This window comes from Nannospalax galili, unplaced genomic scaffold (genome assembly GCF_000622305.1).
Source record: "Nannospalax galili isolate Female #2095 unplaced genomic scaffold, S.galili_v1.0 scaffold790, whole genome shotgun sequence".
Taxonomy (NCBI): domain Eukaryota; kingdom Metazoa; phylum Chordata; class Mammalia; order Rodentia; family Spalacidae; genus Nannospalax; species Nannospalax galili.
In genome coordinates, this window is record NW_008328334.1 from 179,908 (window position 1) to 203,543 (window position 23,636).

The window sequence follows — 23,636 nt, forward strand, 5'->3', positions numbered from 1 at the left end:
ATATAAGAATTAGGATAACAAATCACTAATGATATAAAATACTTGAAAAATACCGAATCTAATTTAGATAATATGGATTGTTTTATTTCTCAAAAATTCATTCTTTAAAATTGCAGAAAATTTTTAATATTTTTATTTCTATATGATAATATATTTACAAATTTATACTGTATTTAAAAAATATTTATGGCATTATAGTGAATTGATATCTATTCAGGTTTTTTTTTATTTTAAATAATTCTATAGAACACAAAATATTGTTTGGAAGATAGTTACGCTGTGAGTCTTTAACAGGGCACCTCTGCCATCTAGCGTTCACCTTGGGTTACATCATTTAAAGCTTCAAGTGCCATCTTTAAGGATCAATAATAAATTACCAAACACATAGAACATATATGCACACTCACAATAAAGACAGTGGTTTTGGAATATTATATTGCATTATTTGATTCATTGCACCAAACATAATTTTCTTTCTCTGTCTTAATTTTATTTGAAAAGGCGAGAAAGAAAAGTATACGTTTGTTCAGTGTATAAAAGTTAAAGAAAATAAAAGTGAAAGTGAGGACATTATCATAATGTAAGTAGGGAATGACGCACATAACATTTTTTTGGGTTTGCCTTACAGATTCTGTGCTGCCACCACTGAAACTGAAAAATTCATTTTGTGCATTGAAGGTAGATGATGGGCCATGCAAAGCGATGATGAGGAGATTTTTCTTCAATATTTTTACTCAACAGTGTGAAGAATTTATATATGGAGGATGTGAAGGAAATAAAAATCGATTTGAAAGTCTGGAAGAGTGTAAGGAAAAATGTGTAGTCGGTAGGTGTCTGGGAAGCCCAAGAGCCTGAATGGTTACTAGGTCTAATTTGCACTTGATAATTTTAGAAAACAAAGTAATACTATTTCCCAAGACATTCTATTGTTTACATTTATGGTCAGCTATTATTTTCCCTTTCTTCATATCAGCTTCTATAAAGTTAGTAAGCCATATTCCTTGTCTTATAGTCTTCTTTTATAGTCAAGAGGGGAAAAAAACCTCAAGTCCACAGATTTTCATATGTTCAATAAAATGAGTGTGATTTAACCTACCTGGTATCTGAGTTAGCAGTCAAGTAGACTTGACTGAGCCTTTGTAAACAGGATGATCTCATAGCCCTCTTTTCTGAAGACAATAAATCAGAGAATTCACTTTGAGGCAGAAAATTGTCATTCTTATGGAATTTTGGAATGCTGCAAACAAGAAAATTTCATCCACGCATACCCATGTGAACTTCACCTAATCCAGCTTTTCATGTTGATTTCACTGCTGTAAGTCTTAAAAGTACATCATAATATAACGTTAAAATTTACTGACTTTTTCTTATTTAGTCATGTAATTTTGTAATATTTTTGCAACATTTGCAAATTATGTTGTTGGCAGTTTCTCATTGGAATAGTCCAATTACTGGCTAAAGTTGCGAATGGTTCTATCTCAATATATTTTTATGAAATATTAACTACTTGATACATAGAAGATTCTCAGTTACCTTTATTTCCACAATTTCATGCTCAATATTCCCTATAGCTTGTTCTTAGGTTGAACTGACTGAATTATGGTGCTGTAGTGATGGCTCCAGTTAGTAGCAGCATGTGTATTGGCATTTTGCAAAGCAGGCAGCTTTACCAAGCAGCTTTCCTAAACAGTTTGACCTAATGATGCTTAAGGGGAAAGTCACAGTGAGATGAGAAAGCAACATTCTCCTCTCATTCTAGGTGATGCTTTGCTGCTTCATCCAGAGCCCTGATCTCCCTTTCTTTTTACAGATGTCACTGACACACCTCATAAAGTTCATGAGTGCTCAGTGGTGCCACTGGTGTTTGTGATGGTTTGATCATTTCCATTCACCACACACCTGTACCTTCTCTTCTTTTTTTCTGTTTCTGTTGGGAAAGTACCATTTTGGATTGAGTTGAAGATGCTCTTTCACCTGCTTTCTTCTGTTCTTTGGCCAGAGTGTTGGTTGGCTCACTGTCTGTTTTTCATATGTCAGCCTACTTAATTTTATCAGCTGGTCCATTCTCAGAAATTTATACCTCTTATTCTTCCTTTTTAATTCATAAAGTCTTGAATTTCAATATTGTGCATAAATTACTTCCCTAGAAGTTATCAAATACAACCATCATGTTTTCAGTATAGGCTAGCCTGCTTTAATATCTTTCAGATCATCATACCCAACTAGCATACAAACAAATGTAAATCTCTGTGGATGCAAAACCACAACTCTCACTTGTATCAAGGGGATTTAAGAAAGTTTTTCTGGAACATGGCCCAGGAATATGAATTCAAGTTGCACAAAGTTCTATGTTCCAACATGGTAATAATTTTATAGTAACAGAACAAAGAAAATCATAAATGAAATCACTTTTCAACAAATACAGTAGTGGAAATATCAGGTAAGATGGTTCTTGAAAAGCAGAGAGAGCTGAGCTATATGCTTTAGATACTACTTAGCTGCGTTTTTAATCTTTTGTTTGGTGGAAGTTACTGCTCGGCTTGCATATTCTAAAGGATTTACCTGATAGTCACACGATATTAGGTCATTTGTAGAACAAGGCAATAAAATTCTATTTAAAGATGTCCCAGGAAATTTGGCTCTTCCCTTGGAAAACAGCAAGCTCTCTATAGTCATTGAAGTTCTAATTGGCCTGTGGTCAAGTAGGTGTGTATTCTTTGCAGGAATTTTCCTCTGCAATCTTATCTTCATCTCCAACTTATTTTTTTTGCAAGAGTATTTAATGAACATCTATTCTCTTTAGAACAGTGTTGGTGTTAAGGATACAGCTAACATATAGGAAACATATTGTTAGACTTTGAAAAAAAACACCAAAGGATATAACATCTTCAGTTATGATAGAATAATTACAAATCAGTGTTTCATCTAACATGAGGATCTAAAAAACATTCAGACAAAATATTAAGACAAATGAGTGCCAAGGTTGATCAAAGCATAGTTCCAGGTTGCAATCTGAAGAATGGAACTATGTAAGATGAGCCCTTGGGCTCTTTGCATGATGATCCTGGACCACAGTTGTCCTGGATAGTTTCAGTTGTCAACTTGACACACTTGCACAGAGGGAACTTCCCACCAGTTATTAAATATTTAAACAATAATCAATTGTGGCCCAGAAGTAGGAAAAATTATTCAATCTAAATAGAAGATAGAAAAGTGACAGAATGAGAAAACAATTCCTTTAATAGCTATTAAAGATGTACTAAATAACTGAAAGAAAAATGTGCATATTAGAGAGAGAAACAGCATATATAAAAGAAAACTAAATAGAAATCCAAAACCTGAGCACTATCATTTGTAAACTAAGAACTCTATTGTAGAGCAGATTAGATACCACTGGAGAAAAGATCAGGACACTTAAAGATAATAGCCTGTTCAAAATGAAATATGCCAGCACAAACAGGAAGAATTCTGTCATTTGTGATGACATGGAAGGACATAGAAGTCATTATATGAGTGACATTAGGCAGGCAGAGAAAGATAAGTGCTTTATGATCTCAGGCATACACAGATCCTAATGAGGATGACTTTTTGAAAGTTAAGAGTAGCTGGTTACCAAAGTTGGGGGGATACTGTTGGCCATGAGGAGAGGTTGAGCAGGGGAACTATGGTACAGATAGGAGGAAGAAGCCTGGCATGCCAATGCACAGTAGAAAGGCTATGGACAACAGTAAGATGTTAGAAACTTCAAAAGCTAGACAGGGACAGGAAAGAATGTTAAGAGTGGTCATTTCTCTTCCAGAACACCCTAGTTCAGGTTCCTGCATTCACATCTCATGACTGACAACTGCTTGTATCTCCAGCTCCAGGGGAAACTAATGCTGCTGATCTCTGCAAGCACCTGCACTCAAATGCACATACCACACACATATACACACACAGTCACACACATATTCTTAGTATTAAAAAAATAAAATAAACTTTTTTTTAAAACTAAACAAGTGTCTTAAAAGTTTCCAGTGTAAAGGAATGACAAATATTTGAGGGAACAGTTACATTTAGTCTCATTTAAAAATCATTCAATGTACATATGTATTGAAATATGACACGGCACCCCTCTAATATGTATGTTTTTATGTTTTAATATGTCAGTGAAATATAAACTTAGTGTGATCTGGTGGTTCAGCTTATTGGTAGACCTTTTTGCATAGCATATTAATATCCTGGGTTTGATATACAGCATTACAACAAATAATAACAGTAACAAAATAAATGATTAAAGATGGCTGACTATAGCAATGTTTAGATTTAAGAAACTAATTCACCAAGACATTCTGTATATTAATATTCATGATTATTTTGTTCTAGTTCAAGTTCAGATTCATAATACTATATTACAGGTGATCGATCACAACTAATAAACATACTTTCTTTTTGCAGGTTATACAAAGAATGTAAGGACAACATTTCGAGCAGGTGAGCATTGACTTATGTATAAATTAGTAGCCTGGGTTTTGTTTGTGAAAAAAAGTTTATAATTTTTATAAATTAATAACAATGTTCAGTGCTTCAATTAAATGAAGCCATAATTATTTGTAACACTGAAGAAAATACCATATTTATAAAATGACTTTGTCTACCAAGTAAGATATTTTCAGGAAAGGAAATAACAACATTGAAATAGCATGATCTTTCTCCTAAAACATAAAATTAGAAAAAAAAGGAATGCAGGTAAAATTTTACTGTAAAAATATAAATTCTGTTTGTAAGTTAAAAAACAATCATTCTTAATTTATGTTAAACATGAAAGGTAATAAAGCTATATTCATATGATTGTTAAAATGTTTAGTCACTAGAATCAATCCATAGCAAAAGCTCTATCAGCTTGAAGCTTATATGGTTCCTGACTTTGATACAGGGATGTGCCAGTTCCCTGGTTCAATGATAATGAATATATAAAAAGATATCAAAGAGATATTAAAAGCTAATGCTGATCCAGTACAATCTTTCAGAAAGAAAAATTAGTCTAAAGCTATTATTTCCTAGTTTGCAAGAATGCACAAAAATTGTCATTGTGTTTCTACAGCGTATAAAAGGTAGTGCGTGGCTTGGAGTTATTCTGTTGCTCAGTTTTCACTGATTACCATTTACAATGAGTGTGTGTAAAAAAATCTAACAGAATGAAACTTTATCTAGGAAATATTGGGAATCGGTCTCTTGATTTGCAATCTCATTTTAAAATTTAAACCTAACAATTATTTTATATGTGTGTATTTTCAGCTTTGCCCTAAAATAAATTCATATATTTGGATAAAATTTTAGAAAAGAAATAAAAATAACTCCCATGTAGAATTTATTAACTATAATTATCAATGTGAATTATATTACCATTTTCTGTTCTTTATGTGCAATAGATTTCAGTCACTTTTTAGTGCATAAAATTTGTATTTTCTTAAGATTTTTTAAAGTTTTGCAAAATTTGTATACTAACATCAATCAAAACTGCAATTGAATATATTTATCCTTTCCCTTAAAATATTTTTAGAACATAAATAAATGGTTGGTTTGTTTGTTTTGATTCCTGAATGTGACATTTAACTAGAGATTATCGTAACCAACACTTTAAAGGGCAAGAATACTGTAAGAAAAAAAAAATGCACAGCACTAATAATCAGGGAATTGCAAACAATATTCAACAAGCTGTCAATTCAATCTCGTTCCAATGGCTGTTGCCAAAGAAAAAAAGACAGTAGTGGTGATAGGAATGTGAATTTACCTGGTCCTTGTGGAAACCAGTGTGGAAGAGCCTCAAAATTTTTACATTAAAAATAAAACTGCCATGTGATCTAAGAATCCCATGACTTTGTACACATCAATGGTAAATGGAATCACTAGGCTTCCCCGCCCTGTTCACTGCAACATTATTCTCCAATGGTCAGGACAGAAAATGGACAGAAATTTCCATTGGTAGACAAATAGATAAAGAAAATGTATCATATTATGCATTTTGGAATACTATTCAGCCATGGAAAAGGAGAAAATCCCATAATTTGCACTACATGAATGAATTTAGGGAACATTATGCTGAATGCAAGAAACCAGACAAAGATTCATACATCATGATCTTGCTCATGGAATCTTAAAAGGGTGATCTAAAAGTAGAAAGTAGGGGCTGGAGAGATAGATGGTTTAGGGGTTAAGAACACTAGCTGTTCTTGCAGGAGACCCCGGTTCGAATCCCAGAACCCACATGGCAGCTAACAACTGTCGGTAACTCGAGTTCCAGGGTATCCGACAGCCTCTTCTGTCCTCTGCAGGCATTGCACGACACATGTGCACTTACCAACATGCAGGCATAACACTCATACACACAGAATGAAAATAATAAATAAAATACTTAAAAAATAAATAAATAAAAGTAGAAAGTAGCACCATGGTTATCAGAAGCTGAGAGATGGGAGAGGTGGCTGAGGAGATATTGGTGTAATGTTACAAGGAGTCACTACAGGGGAAGAAAAATTCAGAAGATGTGTAATACAGCAAAGTGACTATAGTAACAGTCATATAATTTATTCTTGAGGAATTCTGGAAGAATGTATGTTTTATGTTTCTCAGTCCCAAAAATATTACAACCATGTGAAGTGATATATGTTGATCAGCCAGCTTTAACCATTCCAAGATGCATGTGTGTTTGAAGACATCATGTTGTACACAACAAATTCTTGTATTTTATCGATCGGTTTTAATAAATTTGGAAAGGAAATAACATAATTATACTAATGTTCACCTTAAAAATAGGAGTGCATAATAAGAAGCAAAGTTAACTCAATTTGGGACTTTGAGAAGTTATAGGAAATGTATTTTGATTCTTAACTAAAATGGGATTTTCATAAAAATTTAAATATGGGCTTCTTCTCTTGGTCTGCTATTGCTGTTGATATCACAGACATTATTCAATAATCCTCTCTGATGTTAAAACACTTGTGCATGTTGATTCCCTGAAATAGAAGAACAGGTTGCCTTGAGGTACAGAAGGCATACTTCATTTTTGCCACCTTAGAGAAGGAAATGAAGGAATTGGAACGTTTTCCGAAATATTCAAGCACAATAACACTTTTGATCTTAACACATTTGAGAATTAGTTCGTTCATCTCCACATTATGCATATAGACAGAGATGGCAATGTAGGTCAGAATATCACAACTTCTGCGACAGCTGTGCTGGTTTGGAGTATGATCAAAGAAGGGCTATTAGACTTTTGCAAAAGCCTCTCTAATCCCTGAGCATGTATTTCCTTTCTGCCTTTGCATTGTTTGTTGATTCCAACACTTGGGAGAAAAAGAAAAAAGAGAGAGAAACGGGGCAAGTGAGGGAGAGTCAGTCCAGTGGAGCACGCCACACTAGCACAGAAACTAATCCCAGTGTTAAGAATTCAGGAACTTCCAAGAATAGCCATGAAGCTTCCGTGCCTCTCAAATCCTTTCCAAGTTCTAAATCCCCTAAAGCATCCTTAATGAAACAACTTGCCACTCTCCTTTCCTTCGTGATTCTCACACTTCAGTAGATTTTTTTTTCCTTAGTATCAGAGCAAGCAACCCTAGTAGAAATAATTCAGCTAAAACATGCCGTAATATTTTTAAAATATTTTATTTATTATTTTTATTTTATATGTATGAGTGTATTGCCTGTATGTATGTGAATGTACCAGTTTCGTGTAATGCCGTGGAGGTCAGAAGAGAGCGTCGGATTCCCCTGGAACTGGAGTTAAGGATGGTTCGTATCTGCCATGTCAGTGCTGAGAATCGAACTCAGGTCCTCTGCAAGAGCAGTCAGTGTCCTTAACCACTGAGCCGTCTCTCCAGCCCCTGCCCATAATATTTTTACTTCCAAAGGAAAGCACAAGAATTCAGGAACTTCTGAGAATAGGCTTGCATTTTTCCACACCTGTCATACCCTACCTATTCAGTTCAAAATGAAAGTGAGTTAATTAACCTTATTCTTTCCTATGAGAAATGAGACTTGAAATGCCAGATAAAAATTATAGGAAATAGTTTCACCTGCCTTATTCCAAATACTATAATAGGTAGATAATTTCAGTGTGGTCTTGTTTTTAATGAAATAAGACAGATTTTTCAGGTTTAGTCTAAACTTTTAAACCTGAACGTTGGTAGGTTCTTCCAAATAACAAGTTAATTATAAATTTAACTAAAACAGCTAAATTATTTACAAAATAAAAATATTTCTTTCTGACATATCTTATAATTTCTAGAAAAGCCAGATTTCTGCTTCTTGGAAGAAGATCCTGGAATCTGCCGAGGTTACATTACTAGGTATTTTTATAACAATCAGTCAAAACAATGTGAACGATTCAAGTACGGCGGATGCCTGGGCAATCTAAACAACTTTGAATCTTTGGATGAATGTAAGAACACCTGTGAGGATACATGTAAGTTTATTTCTCATTTCATTGTGATCTTCTTACAGGTCTTGTTTAAAAGAGAGCCTTTTAGAGAGCATGCCCAGATTGTTTTAGCCACACAAATGAAGAATAGGTCTGAAATAGATTCACCACCACATTAAGAAATAATCACAAAGAATTAGCACATTTATAAAATTATAAATCTCATTTTTAAGATATAGTACTTAACTTTCTTCTCTTAGAATACTGTCATATAAATTTGGCATCATTATAGGACTGCTGAAATCTTATATTTTTATATTTGAATTTGGGGCCGGAGACACGGCTCAGTGGTTAAGAGCACTGGGTGTTCTTGCGGAGGACCCAGATTCAGTTTTCAGTACCCACATGGCAGCTAACAACTGCCAGTAATTCCAGTTCCAGGGAATCTGGCACCCTCTTCTGACCTTTGTGGTCATTTTATGACACAAGTGCACTTATACACATGCAGACAATACACTCATATACATAAAATTTTAAAATAATAAAATAATTTTCAAAATACTTAAGGATAAATAACCATCTACTCATAAAACATAAGGGAAACCGTAAGCATTAATTATTGCATGTTTTTGATTAATAGCTACAAAGTTACTAATGGAAATATTCAGGCACAAATTTAAAGTTCATTATTGCTAATTTAGTGCTGCCACAGGATTGAATTGCTGCAAGTCTGCTGTTCTCAACCAGCTGTTGTTTTTTATTGTGTGTACAGACAGGGAATTATATCTGTCTTCTCAGGCTGTAATTGCCTGTCATTTTTTTCTAGTGAATGAGTTACAGGACAATGACTACAAAATCCAGCCGGATGCAGTAAATAACTCTTTGATACCCCAACCTACGAAAGTTCCCAACCTTTCAGGTAAGAATCTAATCTTTTTAAATTTTTTGAATACATTATCACGGTAACAATAAAAGTGGATACATTTAAAATTATCTTTTTAAAATATTTTTAAAAATAAATTAAAAAAAAAAAACATTTCTTGGGCCTGGAAAGATGGCTCAGCAGTTAAAAACACTGGCTACTCTTGCAGAGGACCCGGGTTCGGTTCCCAGCACCCACATGATAGCTAACAACCATCTGCAACTCCAGTTACAGGGGATCTGACACTCTCTTCTGACCTCTGCGGGCATTGTACAACACAAGTGCACTTATATACATGCAGGCAATGCCTCATACATATAAAATAAAAACATAAGGAAGGGAAATCTTAAGTATTAATTGTCACATGATTTTGACCAATAGCTACAAAGTTACTAATGGAAATATTCACACACACACTTAAAGTTTATTATTTGCTAGTTTATTGTAGCAATAGGATTGAATTGCTGCAAGTCTACTGTTCTCAACAAACTGTTGTGTTTGATTGTGTATACAGATAGGAAATTATATCTTTCTTCTCAGATTTCAATTGCTATAATTTTTTCTAGTGAATCAGTTACAGGTGGATGACTACAAGACCCAGCCGAACACTGTAAATAACTCTTTGATTACTAGACCTACCAAAATTTCCAACTTTTGGGGTAAGAATCTTATTTTTTATTATATTTCAAATATATTATCATGGTAACAATAGAAGTGGATGTGTGCTAGAATTATTTTTTAACAATAACCTTTTGTTGGGGCTGGAGATATGGCTCAGTGTTTAAGAGCACTGGCTGCCCTTGCAGAGAACCTGAGTTCAATTCCCAACATCCACGTGCATATGGCAGTTAACAACCTTCTGTAATTCCAGTTCCACAGGATCCAACACCCTCTTCTGATCTCAGAGGCATTGTGACAGGGGTATACTTGCATACATGCAGGCAATACACTCATACACATAAAATAAAAATAGAAAAATTATTTTTAAAAACTTTTTGTTATTTAGAAAAGGATATGTTAAAATAAGGAAATTTGAGGAATTTAAGGTATTTAATTTCATAAAGTAGTCATTTTTTCTTAATCTCTTAAATATTCTTTAAAGTAGTGCCTTTGAGTGTGTAGCAAATGGAGAACACACACATGGTAGCTAGTTCTGTGCCAAACTTATAGAAAATTGTAATAGGAATATCAGACTCGGGGCATCATGTAAATCTCTGTAGTTGATGTAGCAAGTTGAGTGTGTGTCAGTCAATCCCTGGCAGGATCTAGGGTGCTAGTCAGAGAACAGTGGTAGAATAGCCATCCCCAAAGGGTTGTGACTTGGAGGGGATTGTCTTTGGACTCATGCAGGGATCCTTTCTGTGATCTAACCTGATAGCATCTTTATCAGATGAAACAAGCATGCAAGAAAAGTTTCCTTAAAAATATAGACTCAGCTGGGCATAGTGGCACACACCTTTAATCACAGCACTAGGGAGGCAAAAGCAACCTGATCTACATAGTGAGTTCCAGACCAGCTGGGACTGTAAGGAACCCTGTCTCAGAAACAAACAAACAAAAACACACACAAATAATAAAGAGCTCAGAAAATAGTAAAAGTGAGGAAAAATAAAACATGAACAGCCTAGAAAGCTGAAAAACAGTCTGAAGTCTGGCCTGGATTTTTTTTTTTTTTTACTGCATTATTACAAATTTTATACAAACTGTTTTGTTCATATTTCTATTACCTCCCCTATTTGCACACTTCCTAATGCTCTTTTCATGCTAATTTCATGTATTCTCTCATATTTATTAAGGTCTATCAAGTCAAATTTGTGTCCCCAAATACCCTTCTGTGTGGGTCTATCCCACTGGAGCCTGGTTAACCTATCTAGTCTCACATCCTTAAAGAAAACCCATTCTCCATCTCCCAGCAGCTAGCGATTGGCTGGCTTGAATTTTAAGTCACATCTGTTCATTAAGAAATATGGGATTTTGCTTAGAAATAGTCAACATGGATGTGGGATGTGTCATCTGTTAAGTGGGCACAAGACTAAGGAGTTCTGTGGCTGTCAAATTTGCAGTCTTTCTATTAAAAAAGAAAGAAAAAAAAAAGAATTCTCCCTCCAAGCAATGTATCAGAAACTGACAGAATTCAGAATTGAAAATTATTCATAATAGAAATTAAAATAAGAACATCAGCAAGTATACAAACAAAAATCCTGCCCAGGTGAAATTAAAGTATTTCTGATGTTGACTAGCACTTGTTTAGATCAATGACTGTGATCATTTGCTTAGTCTTTTACTGTCCTAATCAGGACTGCTGTCAGCCCTCAGTGCCAGACCTGAAAAGCTGCCCAGAGAATTTAAAACAAGCTTACACAGAAACTGGGAAGGGCAAAGGAGACAGTGGAGCTCAAAGGGAACACCATACGTGTGCTCAGTACTTGAGACCCTATCATATGAAAGACCAATTAACTCCTGTCTGTAAGCACCTCACCCTTTTTCCTACCCACTCCCCATCCTGCAGACCAGCCAAAGCAACTGAATCAATAGGTGAGAGCTAAAGAATGAATGTGCTCTCTAAGGTATTTATCTTTGATGTAAGACCTTAAAAATGAATGGTGGTTTCAAGGATTGGTAAATTCTTTTTATTCAAGCAGTACTCTAGTAGCACTAGACATCATAAAGAGGGTTAACCAATAGGGAATATTCAAAATGCTTTCAGGTCTTTAGATCCTATTACTAAAGAATTGAATTCGATTCCAAATGATTTCAAGTCTTTTTTTAAATATTGCTGTGTTTGTAATAAGTAATGTGTTTATGACTTATAGCCGAATTTGAGCAGTTTCATTGCACAGTTTCTGTGTTTCTTTCCAGCTGTATACCTTTCAAATGTATTTTGTTTTATCCTCATAAATACGACATGTATGCTAAATCCTGTATAAAAGGTGTGAAATTTTATGATGAATATTTCTATAAACAAAAATGTATGAAATCAGTTTTCAATATGTTTCAATGCTTTTGTTTGAATATAATGAGAAATCAAATGGAACTCTTCAATCATTTATCATTAAAATGAGTAGTTTAGGTTATATATTTGCTTTGAAAATATAAAGTACAGATTTCATGATTTTTCACAGTTGTCCTACCAGGTTAGAGAGGGGAAAACAAAGGAAAGAAATGTGAAAGAGAAAACAAATCAGAACCATAAGCAATGTGTTAAATATCCACTGATCTATGCCCATTCTGAGTTTTTAGGAAGGTGCATATCAAAAATAATGATAGGTAAATGGTTATAAAATAAATTATTAGCTAAAGAAGCAGGAAAAATTGGCAAATGAATTTCAAAGAAAATATCAACTTGAAGTTTTAAAACAATGAACAGTTAAAATAAATGTTTTCATGGTGAATGCATTTAAAATTTAAAAAGTTTTGTCCTTTATTTGTTAAAAAAGACTGTTTCATTTTTATTGTACATACTTGTCACAAAGTATGTATTCCAATTTGAACTATTTCTGTCTTTTCATAATAATGTACTACATTCATTTTTTTCCTTTTGTTTTATAACCTACCAAATCTAAGGCAAGGAAACACTTCAATCACTACTATAATAATTTTTTTAAAACTACCATAAAAAGCATGGTGGCACACGCCTTTAATTCCAGCACTTGGGAGGCAGAGGCAGGCAGATCTCTGTGAGTTCAAGGCCAGCCTGGTCTACATAGTGAGTTCCAGGACAGCTGGGGCTACAGAGAGACCCTGTCTCAAAAAGACCCCCACCAAAAAAAAAACAAAACTTGATATTAACAATGGTTTACCATGCAGAACTTGGCAATAAACTCTGCCTCCCTTCTTTCTAATAATACATAATCCCAAGTTGTCTTACTCAGGATGCAGAAGATGGAATCAGATATGCTGTCTACATGGTCCAAAACCATGATAATCCCTTCTCCTCTCCTTCCATGTGACTGACTGTGATCTATAACACACTCTCAAGTTCCCAACTCAGAAAAATATATCCAACACTGTATGCAATTATATTAATATATTCTATTATACCTCCATAAAAAAATGTTTCTAGGTCCAGGTAAACTGTTAGTTATCAATGGTTTTGTCAAATATATAAAATCTCTAAGGGTTTTTTTTAAAGATGCAACTCCTTTAATATTTCAATTTAGTATATAGGAATAACATACAAGACTAGCATGCTTTAAAAAATCTTTCCATTAAAGAATAATCTTTAAGTTTATTTGAATATAGTAAATTTCAATTTTTGTTTATTATTAAGTGTAATATTAATAAATATAATTCTCTTTCTCATATTAGAAAAACACATTAGAATTTCTTTTTAATGTTTAAGTGTTACAATATGGTTTGATACATTATTTTCTCACTGTAATTTATTTTTGGTTACAGACATTTGTAAATGGATTAAAGAATATATTTTTTAGTGATCCTTCTTGATTCAAGATATCTGGATTCTAACTAGGCACTATTGAGGGTGAATTTATGACTTTTATTCCCATATTTCAGTATTAAGAGATCCAGTGGGCCATAAAATAAAGAGCCTTGTGGTACCTCAGGAAGATTTTTGGAAATCATGTACCCAACAACATCTGAGTGTTATTTGAGTCTGCTCAAAATTCTACTTAGAAATGATAAATGTGTTTTCACTACACTTGTGAGGGAAATAATTCTAAAGCAATTTCTCTAACTCTGTTTTTTGAGTACATAATCTTCAGAATGAAAACCCATCATGGTGGACTTCTGTTGACTCTCCCTTGTGGTAGACAGTGTCACAGAGTAGATAAAGACCCATAAACCCAAAAGCATGATTTCTAACCCCAACCTTATGCCTGATGGCTGTGTAGCTCTAAATTCTCAGTGTTTCCTTCCCACAGTAAAATGAATTTATATGTCATATGACTAGCATGGCAGGTTTTGTTGTGATATTAAGTCAGTTCATGTCCAAAGCTCTCAGAGCTGAGAGTCTATGCTTCCTAGTGCTGATTGCTCTTTGCCCATGGTGCCACTCAAAGTGTCACACGTAACTTCTAGAGCCTCAGTTTCTCATCTCACAGTTACTGTTTGCTAGAGAAATTAATATTAAACCCAGCTATGAAATAGTTAAAAATTCCGATAGATACACAAGTACTCACTTTCAAAAATGCAACTAATATTTAAAGAAGAACTCTCACTAGAATTAAATAAATGTACTTATGGAATTTCAAATGTTTCAGAAATGTTTATCTAAAAACAAGGTCAGACACTGGCATTCCGAAGTATAGAGCTTCAAGACCAAACTACTTATTTGTATAATTTTCTTCATCTTTTCAAAATCTCAAACTTTCTAAACATTCAGACTTCTGCTACTGTTTTTTCTTAGTTATTTCAGAATGAACATTTGGAAATTTCTTTTGATTGCTTTTCTTCCAGTCATTCATTAAATTTGATTATTTTTTAAATAAAATGTCCACTTATCTCTTCTGTTTTAAGTCCTATATGTTTGCTCGAATCATGAATCTCCATGCTTGTTTTACCTATACAATCATATATCAACAAAACTAGAACAATAATGAAAGTCAAAGGGAACACTGAAAATTGTTATATATTTCGTTAAAATATATATGTGCTGGCAGAAAAATCTGAATTTTCATGAATTTTCATTTTAGTGGATCTATAAACACAAATGGACAGACAATAGTACTTAAATATGGTTCATATGTTATGCAACATATAATATGATACCTAACATAAGTCAATTAAATATATAAAGAGTCAGTCATAATTATCATGCATTATATTTGACCCCTGCATTACTGTTCCACTTTTATGTGTCAATTATATTATAATAATCTTATATTCAGTCATACAAGTTTCTATCTTTTTCTTAAATATATTAAAATCAAATCTTAACAGATACATTCTATGTCCATTTTAATTTAGCTTCTTTACTTTTTTAAAATTTGTCCATATTATCTGCTAGTTTTTTAATTATCCCAGATTTTTTTAGTAGCTCTTAAATATGACTATCTGACTTTCCTTCCATTGAAAGTGTTCTCTTCATTATTCTTAATCAAAGATATTCACCTTCACTCCACACGATGTTATACATAACTTTTTTTTCCCAACTAATATTCATTGACCTACTCATCTAATTTTGACCCCGCTATTGTAAGGAAACGTCCTTCCTCTACTTTTACTCTAGCCCTCTAATGTGATTCTTTTAATATCTGTATCATAATGTGTTTGTCTTACCTGGTGGACTACTTTGCAAGGTTTGTTCAGGAAGATATGCTAGAATGATAATTTATAGCACACCCTTATTCCAGTATTATGTCAGAGTTAAGCACATGGTAGATGACTTACATTTTTATTTATTAATTTTGTGATCCACAGTTACAAAAGAAGGAACAAATGATGGTTGGAAGCATGCTGAACATACTTATCAAGTCTTTCTGAATGCCTTCTACGTTCATGTATTCATGTTTGTTTTAGGATTGGATAGCATTTTATGTATATCCTAATATTTGTGGCTTTTGTGTTTCCTTAATGTTTAGATAGTCTACTTGATGCTTTTACACTTTCATTAAAAAAGTTTAATTGTTAGCATATGTAGTTAATGCAGTCATTTTCTATGTTTTACTAGTATATTTACAACTAGAAAAGAAAGACTAATGTTCTCAGATATTCAAATTGGTCCTGAGTCTTTGGGATGAACTTGACCATTCATGGAAAAAAGCAAATTATCTTACTAATTCTCATCACCCCTCTGCTTCTATACATCAACTCCTAACAGCTGCCTTGGGACTATATCAGCTATATGATATTTTGGAAAAACTCATCTTTGGGTAGACTTCAAAAGCCTACTGCCAATCCATCACCAGCACTTGGTCTCTGACTGAGAAAAGGAGCTCTCCTGTACTGACCCAAAGCCACATTGTTTCATGCCTGCCTCCAGGCCCAGGGAGAATGAGTGGATGTGATGCTGAAGACTTTATGGCCACTTGACACTCTCTTTCCTGACTCTATCAGATGTGTGACCTAGCATCCAAATTCCATATCTATAGGAAAAAAGTCAAAAAGGAAATTTAAAAACTAGAAATATATTTATTTTTTTATTATCATTGGCCTTCCAGAAGAGGCATTATGCTGACAGAGGAACTGGTCAGTAATCACGTGTCATCACTGATGTATCACTGTAAAGATCTGCAATAGAATATTTTCACCTATATGTCCTTTTGTTGAAGATATTGATTATATGCAGAGGAATACTGCAATCATGTACACTTTCTGGGAAGAAAATATTCCCCCACCTACTGAAGAATTCCACATGCAGCTGCATATCCCAGTAAACCACGAGTGCTGTGGACATCTCTGGAAACCACACTTCATCCATAAACACACACAATTTGAAAGATGTATTGTGACTGTCAAATGTATTCTCACCAAGAAACTTAGAACACCCCTCATAACCTAAGTATGTCTGCATGGTAAATCCCATGTCTCATGATGACATTTGGCAAACTGGCTTTCTATAAATAGACAACTTCTGGAGCACTTGCATCAGGCCTTCCACTTCCTGGTAGGATTGCTGGCAAAAAACAGAAATGTGGCACTTCCTCTGCCCAAACCACAGTCATGCAGATGCCCTCACCCTAGATGACCACTGCCTACCTGGTTAATCCCTCTCTTCTCAGACAAGTCAAAGACTAGCCCAGTCACCCAGTCTAGTTAGAGATAATGGTTTGTCCCAGAGTGCAGAGCCCCACAGAGAAACTTTTGCAAATTTAACATAAGGCACTTCTACAAATGATAAAGTGGTTAATTCACTGTGTCAACCTAATTATTTTAGATGCTGTTAGTACTGAGTAAAGTAATAAAATTAAATATAAATTTGTGACAGTTTTACAACTATAAAGACATTTACTTCGTATTAATACACGACAAACTAAACATTAATACTACTAATTTGATAAGTTTTTTCTAAATAAAACAGTAGAAAAATCCATATTTGAGCACAAATTTTGTAACGACAACAGTTTAGGAATAAGACAGAAATTATCTAGAGAATCCTTTGACACTCTGAAATTTCTCTTAATATCACTTTTCTGTTTAAAGATTAGATAATCATTGCAGGAATGAACTGAGATACACTTCCATAAAATGAATTTGTTAGAGAAATTCAAGGTCTACATTTCAAGCTGAAGTCCTAGTTTTCAAACATATGCAATACCTAGTTAGTTTTGAAATTTTCTCTACTTAGCTTCAGAATTCTGTACCGTAGTGGTCGAGGACATGGAATTTATGAACAGAAAGATGTGAACTCAAGGTCTGTTTCTGCAGTTTACTAAAATGTTTTGTACCATTGAAAAAAGTCACAAAATTTTTCCCAGCTTTGAGGTTTTCATTTTCTGTATGTGGAATGCAGTATGTCGTAACTTATTTTTATATGTTACAATAAAATTTAAGATCCTTTATTCAGCATTGTCATCAATGACAGCTCAAAGATAGCAATTTTGAGACTATTTTGATGGTGATGGTACGGACCCAGATTCACCTAAGATTGGTAAGAGGAAAAGAAGTAACTCCAAGTTATTGTTAATGCACACTTTATTATTTAGAATTATAATACAACTAAAATTGTAATTTTGAATTTAAAAATCTTTAATAAATTTAACATTATGGTGATCTGATATAACATATTGTGCTTGAATACAATTAACAAAAAAAACTTCCATTTTTTTTCCTTTGGATTTTATTTCTAAGCATAGATTAGAAACTAGTCTGCCTACCTCAAGACCTGAGGTATAATTTGTGTACTTTCTAATTTAAGTTAAATTCTTCAAAAATTGAGTATCAAGGTAATGAGAATCATAATGAAACCTGGAAATATAAGAAAGAAAATATAATGGTGTCTTTGTTCTTTGCAGACATGCTAGCAATTAAGAGAATTCAAATAAAAAAGTGACTTCAGTATAGAGATGCATCATTTCTAATTCATTCTTGTCCCTTCAGCTCTTCCCCCCCAACTCCTTCCTAGATTTTTGTCCTTTGATATTATTGTACTTTGATTAATATTGTATTATTTTATATGTATATATAATGCACAGAGTCCATTTTTTGGTACTTATGTGTACATGGTTTAGGGCTGACAATTTAGGACTGGATAACTTATCAGGGAGCTTATCCCTAAAAAAAAAAACAACTGATTCTCTCAATAGCCATCGATTGTCTATAGCTCTTCATCTAGAATTGGGTCTCTAAATTTCCCCTGTCCACATTGGTTTCTCAACAGGTATGCAAACACATTTAGGCAGCCATATTATGGTGACTTCATGGGCTCAGACAGAATTTTAAGATGGGAATACAAAGATTGGTATGATGGTACTGATTGTAGTAATATTTTCTTTTCTAAGTATATATCTCCTAATAAACATTTAATAAAAAAAATAATATATAGTCAGCCATGGTCGAGGAGGACCTTTGACTTATCTTCACATATATGGAACTGGTAAAAGAAAGGAGCCAGGAGCTCCTCCCTAGCCCATTGTGACCCCTGAGGAACAGATCCTCAAACGATCTTATGTGTAAATATAAATTTATTTATTTGGTCCAACTGTATTGTCTTAAACACCCATAAGGAAGGTATAACCAAAAAATAAAGTGATTAGTATATTTCTTTAAGAATTAAGGGATTACACTTCTCAGATATTAGGCTTAAATACATATAAAAAATTATATGCAGAAATACATTCATACACATAACATAAAAATAATAAATAAATATTAAAACGTGATAAAGTACTTGCAACAGAATGAATGAGAAAATGGTACTTCTATATGATAGAATATTTTATAGCCTGTGTTATTTATAGTCAACCATTCAATTACATGGGAATAAATAGGATCCCAAAGTATATGAATAGTTGGAATCTAAATTTGTGCTACTTATTGATATGTTTATAAAAATAAATGTGCACATGCATCCAAATAGAAAGGAAGTACACCAAAATACCATCAATGGCTACTTCTAGATGGTAGAATTACAAGTGATATTTTTCCCTTATACTCATATTACTTTTCCCATTTTTAGGAAATGAATAAATTTGTTTGTAATCATGAAAAAAAGTTATTTAGACAATTATTTCTCATTGATGATTTTGTTCTGAATCAGAAAGGGCCACTCAGATGTAAGACTTTAAATCTTGGTCTGCAGTACTGTAGTGCCCACCTGTAGCTAAGGGAGACAACCTGCTATTGTTCCAAAATGATGGCCAAATTTGTTTTCTCCCCCTAACTAAAAGCCTTTGAGAGGGAACTGACACTGATTCTAACCACCCCAACAGCTATCAAAATGCCTGAAAGCAAATCCTGAATCCACTACTCTCAAGTCCAGCCTTGGCAGAGAAAAGTAAAATGAGGTGGAACCCAATAGAGGGATGCCTTTGGAAGCTCTCATCAGGAAATTCCAATGGACTCTGACATGAACATTTGAAATTTGTCCTGTTCTGACTTTTTTCTAGTTCCTGGTCTAGAACTTGTAATGCTAATTACTCTTGCCTTTACTTCTCCTTCACATCTCCTATTTACCATCAAGGACTTTCTTTTCCCCCTACAAATAAGAGATATGCAATCTGGGAGTCTTTTAGATAGACCCACTGAAGGGGTACCCCAATTGCTTCATCCTGTGTTCCTGTTCAGCATGGAAGAAGCCAGAGCAGTCCTCGTCCTGATTCCCTATCCACAAGTTGGGTAACCTCTTCAGAGGATGGTGTGATAAGAATAGGAGATAGGAATTGGCTAGGCAGTTAGAGGAAAAAAGACCCCAAAGAAAAGTAGCCAGTTTCTTGGCTAAAAGTCAAAATGTCCCTGGTCCTCTTAGCAACATACTCCGTTCCAAAATGTTGAAAGTATTTGGGAGTCCTTTTAATCTTTTAATCTAATCCTTAAAAGATTTTAGGGCTACCTCTTCAGAGGGAGGAATGGTAGAGTAGCAAAAAGAAGAAAGAGTACATGAAGTTCAGAAAACAGTGATGGGGGAAATGGAAGGAGTTGGAGGGAGGGAGTGGGCATGGATTTGATCAAAACACCTTGTAAGCTTATATGCCCATATGAAATTCTCAATAAAGTATTTTCTTAAAAAAGAGGTGGGAACTATTGGAAAGCTAATGATTAGTTCACTAGGGTCATTACACTTGGAAGGGATTAATGAAGTTCTCCTAGGACCCCAGTTAGTTCCCATGAGAGAGCTTTTTTCCTGAATCCCTCCAGTTTTCTGTCTCATCCTGTGATCATTCTCTCCCACATGCCATGTGGTAATATGTGGTCAAGGAGTCAGTATTAGAGTCTGACCTCAGGGCTACTCAGTCTTGGACTTTGAGCCTTCAACACTGTGAGCTAAATAGATCTCTTCTGTTTAATGCAAGTGATAATAATTAATAATAATATACATAAAAGTTTTCAATTTGTCTTGCTCTATATCTTGTTTGCTTTCTGAATTGGTTAATAGGAGCGTCTGACTGATGATGACTTGGTGAACTCTAAGTACAGATTAGCCAGCATCTAGGCAAAGATATCCACCAAATAATCTACCAAATTTCTCTCTTTCCTTTTTAATCTGTTGTGGTTTTCATCTCCAGAAAGGATTTTGTACAGTCTGTTCCCCTATGATTTTTCAGTTCAAATTTCCTGGCTAAGCACTCTTTACGTGTCATTCTCTGCTAAATGGACCAATACACACAGAATAATAAATGCTTTCCAAGGTGATTGATTCTCAGTCTTTGCCTTCTTTTTAGCACTGGATGAAGCATCAGTTTCTGTTCAACACCACTCCTCCTCTAATCAGTAGTGCTGCTTGTTTTCTATAGAGCAGAGAAGACAGAGGGCTTGTTATCCATTTCCAATAAGAAGTAGGTCTCAGAGTCCAGCATTTTTTAAGCCCCCTTAGCATACTGATCTGCTCTAGTCAATTATTTTATGCTGAAACTTGAGCACTGGAACTAGAAACATTCAAAAATAGAAAAGAAAGTAAAAGCAAAATCATCCATAATCGTGTAACAGAAAAAAAATCCTGTCACTATTTTAGTGTTTCATTTTGCTTTTGAAAATGCCTCATGAAAGAAGGCTTGGAAGAGTGTAAGTAGCTGCTGCACAACAGGTTTATTCTGTAGAATTTTAGCCTGAGCACAAATTTCTAAATTTTCAACCTGATTAAACTAAATTTATAGTAACCACTTATCATATAGCCTCTCAGTACTTTGTCTAATGAATGACATATATTATTTCCCATTTACTTATGTGGTGTTATAGATAATGTATTATTTGGTATGTTGGCACATAATACAAATTAACTATATTTTACCAATTTTAATTCTCTAGAAGCTTCTGAACCAGTGTACAGGTATGTTCATGAACCACTTCCTGAACTGAGAAGCAGAAGAGATTAGTTGAAATTATATAAGTAATTAATGAACTAAATAGAGCACAATCTTTTTATGAAATGAAATACCCACATATATTCAAAAGAAGGTATGAGCATATAAAAATGTAGATACATCCACAAATTTTAAGGCTAGAAATAAGAAGTAGAATAATATATTTTGGTATACAAATGATGTTAAGGAAAAGATTACCAAACCAATGATAGTAGTTTAAGTGCAAACTATCAAATTTTGCAGCACTTTTGTTTAGTAGTTTTAATGCTTTGGTATTATTTAAATTTTTATAAAATTGCTAATGAAATTATATTTCTGGCTAGGCATGTTGATATACGCCTTTAATCCCAGCTCTCCAGAGGCAGAGGTAAATGGATCTCTGTGAGTTCAAGGCCAGCCTCCGATCTACATATTGATTTCCAGGCCACCTGGGGCTACTGGGAGACCCTGTCTCAAAAAGACCAAAAAAATTATATTTCTGTTCACTACAAATTATAGGAGAAAAATAAAAAGGAATAACTTGTTACTCAATCCCCCAAAAAAAATCTCAGAAGAAAAAAATTAGTCCGTAAATTATGATTTCATTCATAAATCCTAATTTATTTGATTCAATTAGAACCTAAATACGCATGTATTATTATGGGACTAAGACACTATAGTAAAATTTCAATGCACAAAGTTCAAAGTACACTACATGCATTTCAAAGAAAATTTACATATAGAGTTTACTCATTAAATGTACTCTGGGGCCACACCTTATATTTTAGCAGTCACACGAGATAGTAATGTCTCCTGAATACAGAAAAAAAGAAGGCAGTATGCTTTGAAAGTTTCAAAAATCCTTCTAGATGAAAGCCACTCAATCTGTTATTATGGTGAGATCAAGACAGGATGCATTTGACTATTAAATTCCCTTTTTGAACATGAATAAAAGCCAGCCAGGTTAATGTCTTTTTATTCTGTCTTCAATATCTATGACTAATTATAATCTAAACCAAAGAAATAACATTATACAACTACCTCAAAATGTATTTTGTTTTATTGTAGATATCAGAATCTTGAATTCCTCTCTATGTCTAGAATAAACTTGTTAATTGAAAGCAATTAAACTAATGATGGAGTATAAAAATATTCAATTTCCTTACCTATGGAGATTTAGCTAGATAGTAACAAAGAACTCCAAATGTTCTGCAGAAACTCTCTGGTTTAACTATGATTCATTCTATAGTAATTCAATGGTAGTCAGAGTTAAAATAATCTTAAAAACAAATGAATTCATCTAAATACCATCTGCAATTCATGTTCTGAAGAACAATTGCCTTATAAAGGGTCCCAAACTGATATTTTTTGCATTTTTATAAACTTCTAAAAATTAACTATATCTAATACAAGATATCTAGTGATGGATTTCAAATTTTAACCCCTCAGAAATAGTATTCTTCCTATATTAGGAAAGTGATTGTTGATGTGGTCAAAAGTATGCTGCATTTGATCTATGTACACAACTTGGTATAAGAATAAATAAAGTGAGATAAGGAAACAGTTGCCCTGGCTTTATTCTTGGATAGATGCCTCTGAGTAGAAAAAGTGTGTACTCACAGGTGATGTGCATAAGCACACTGGTTGGGACTACCAGAACTATGTCATGCTCTTATGCAGAACTCACTGAGTATCAGAAGCAAAACTTGAGGGTACATTAGCTAGTAATGGAATTTTCTCAGATGCATCTGTGCTCTCAGGTGTCTGCTCCTATACCAAACTCCTGTGTTGATGCCGAGGGGTAACTGGTGCTGAGGAACTGAGGTTGAACTCAAAAGATACTCAACAAGATGAGGGGACTCCAGGCTATGCTACACAGGATTGCCTTTCATGGCACCCTGTGAAACTTTTTATTAGG

The 23,636-nt window shown here is 33.9% G+C and overlaps 1 protein-coding gene across 7 annotated transcripts in view; it reads left to right on the forward strand.

The window, feature by feature from the left end:
- Positions 1-23,636, forward strand: part of Tfpi (tissue factor pathway inhibitor) — a 74,585-nt gene that overhangs the window by 45,196 nt on the left and 5,753 nt on the right. For 2 of the 7 annotated variants that reach the window (XM_008826735.3, XM_029559094.1), the window contains exons 3-7: positions 629-826; positions 4,438-4,473; positions 8,267-8,443; positions 9,225-9,317; positions 9,887-9,979. In XM_008826735.3, coding sequence (XP_008824957.1) covers positions 629-826; positions 4,438-4,473; positions 8,267-8,443; positions 9,225-9,317; positions 9,887-9,979 — 597 coding nt within the window. Of the gene's footprint in view, positions 1-628; positions 827-4,437; positions 4,474-8,266; positions 8,444-9,224; positions 9,318-9,886; positions 9,980-15,701; positions 16,071-16,101; positions 18,284-23,636 lie in introns of those variants that run through there. The other 5 variants (XM_029559224.1, XM_029559186.1, XM_029559163.1 and 2 more) reach the window with 5 other exon arrangements.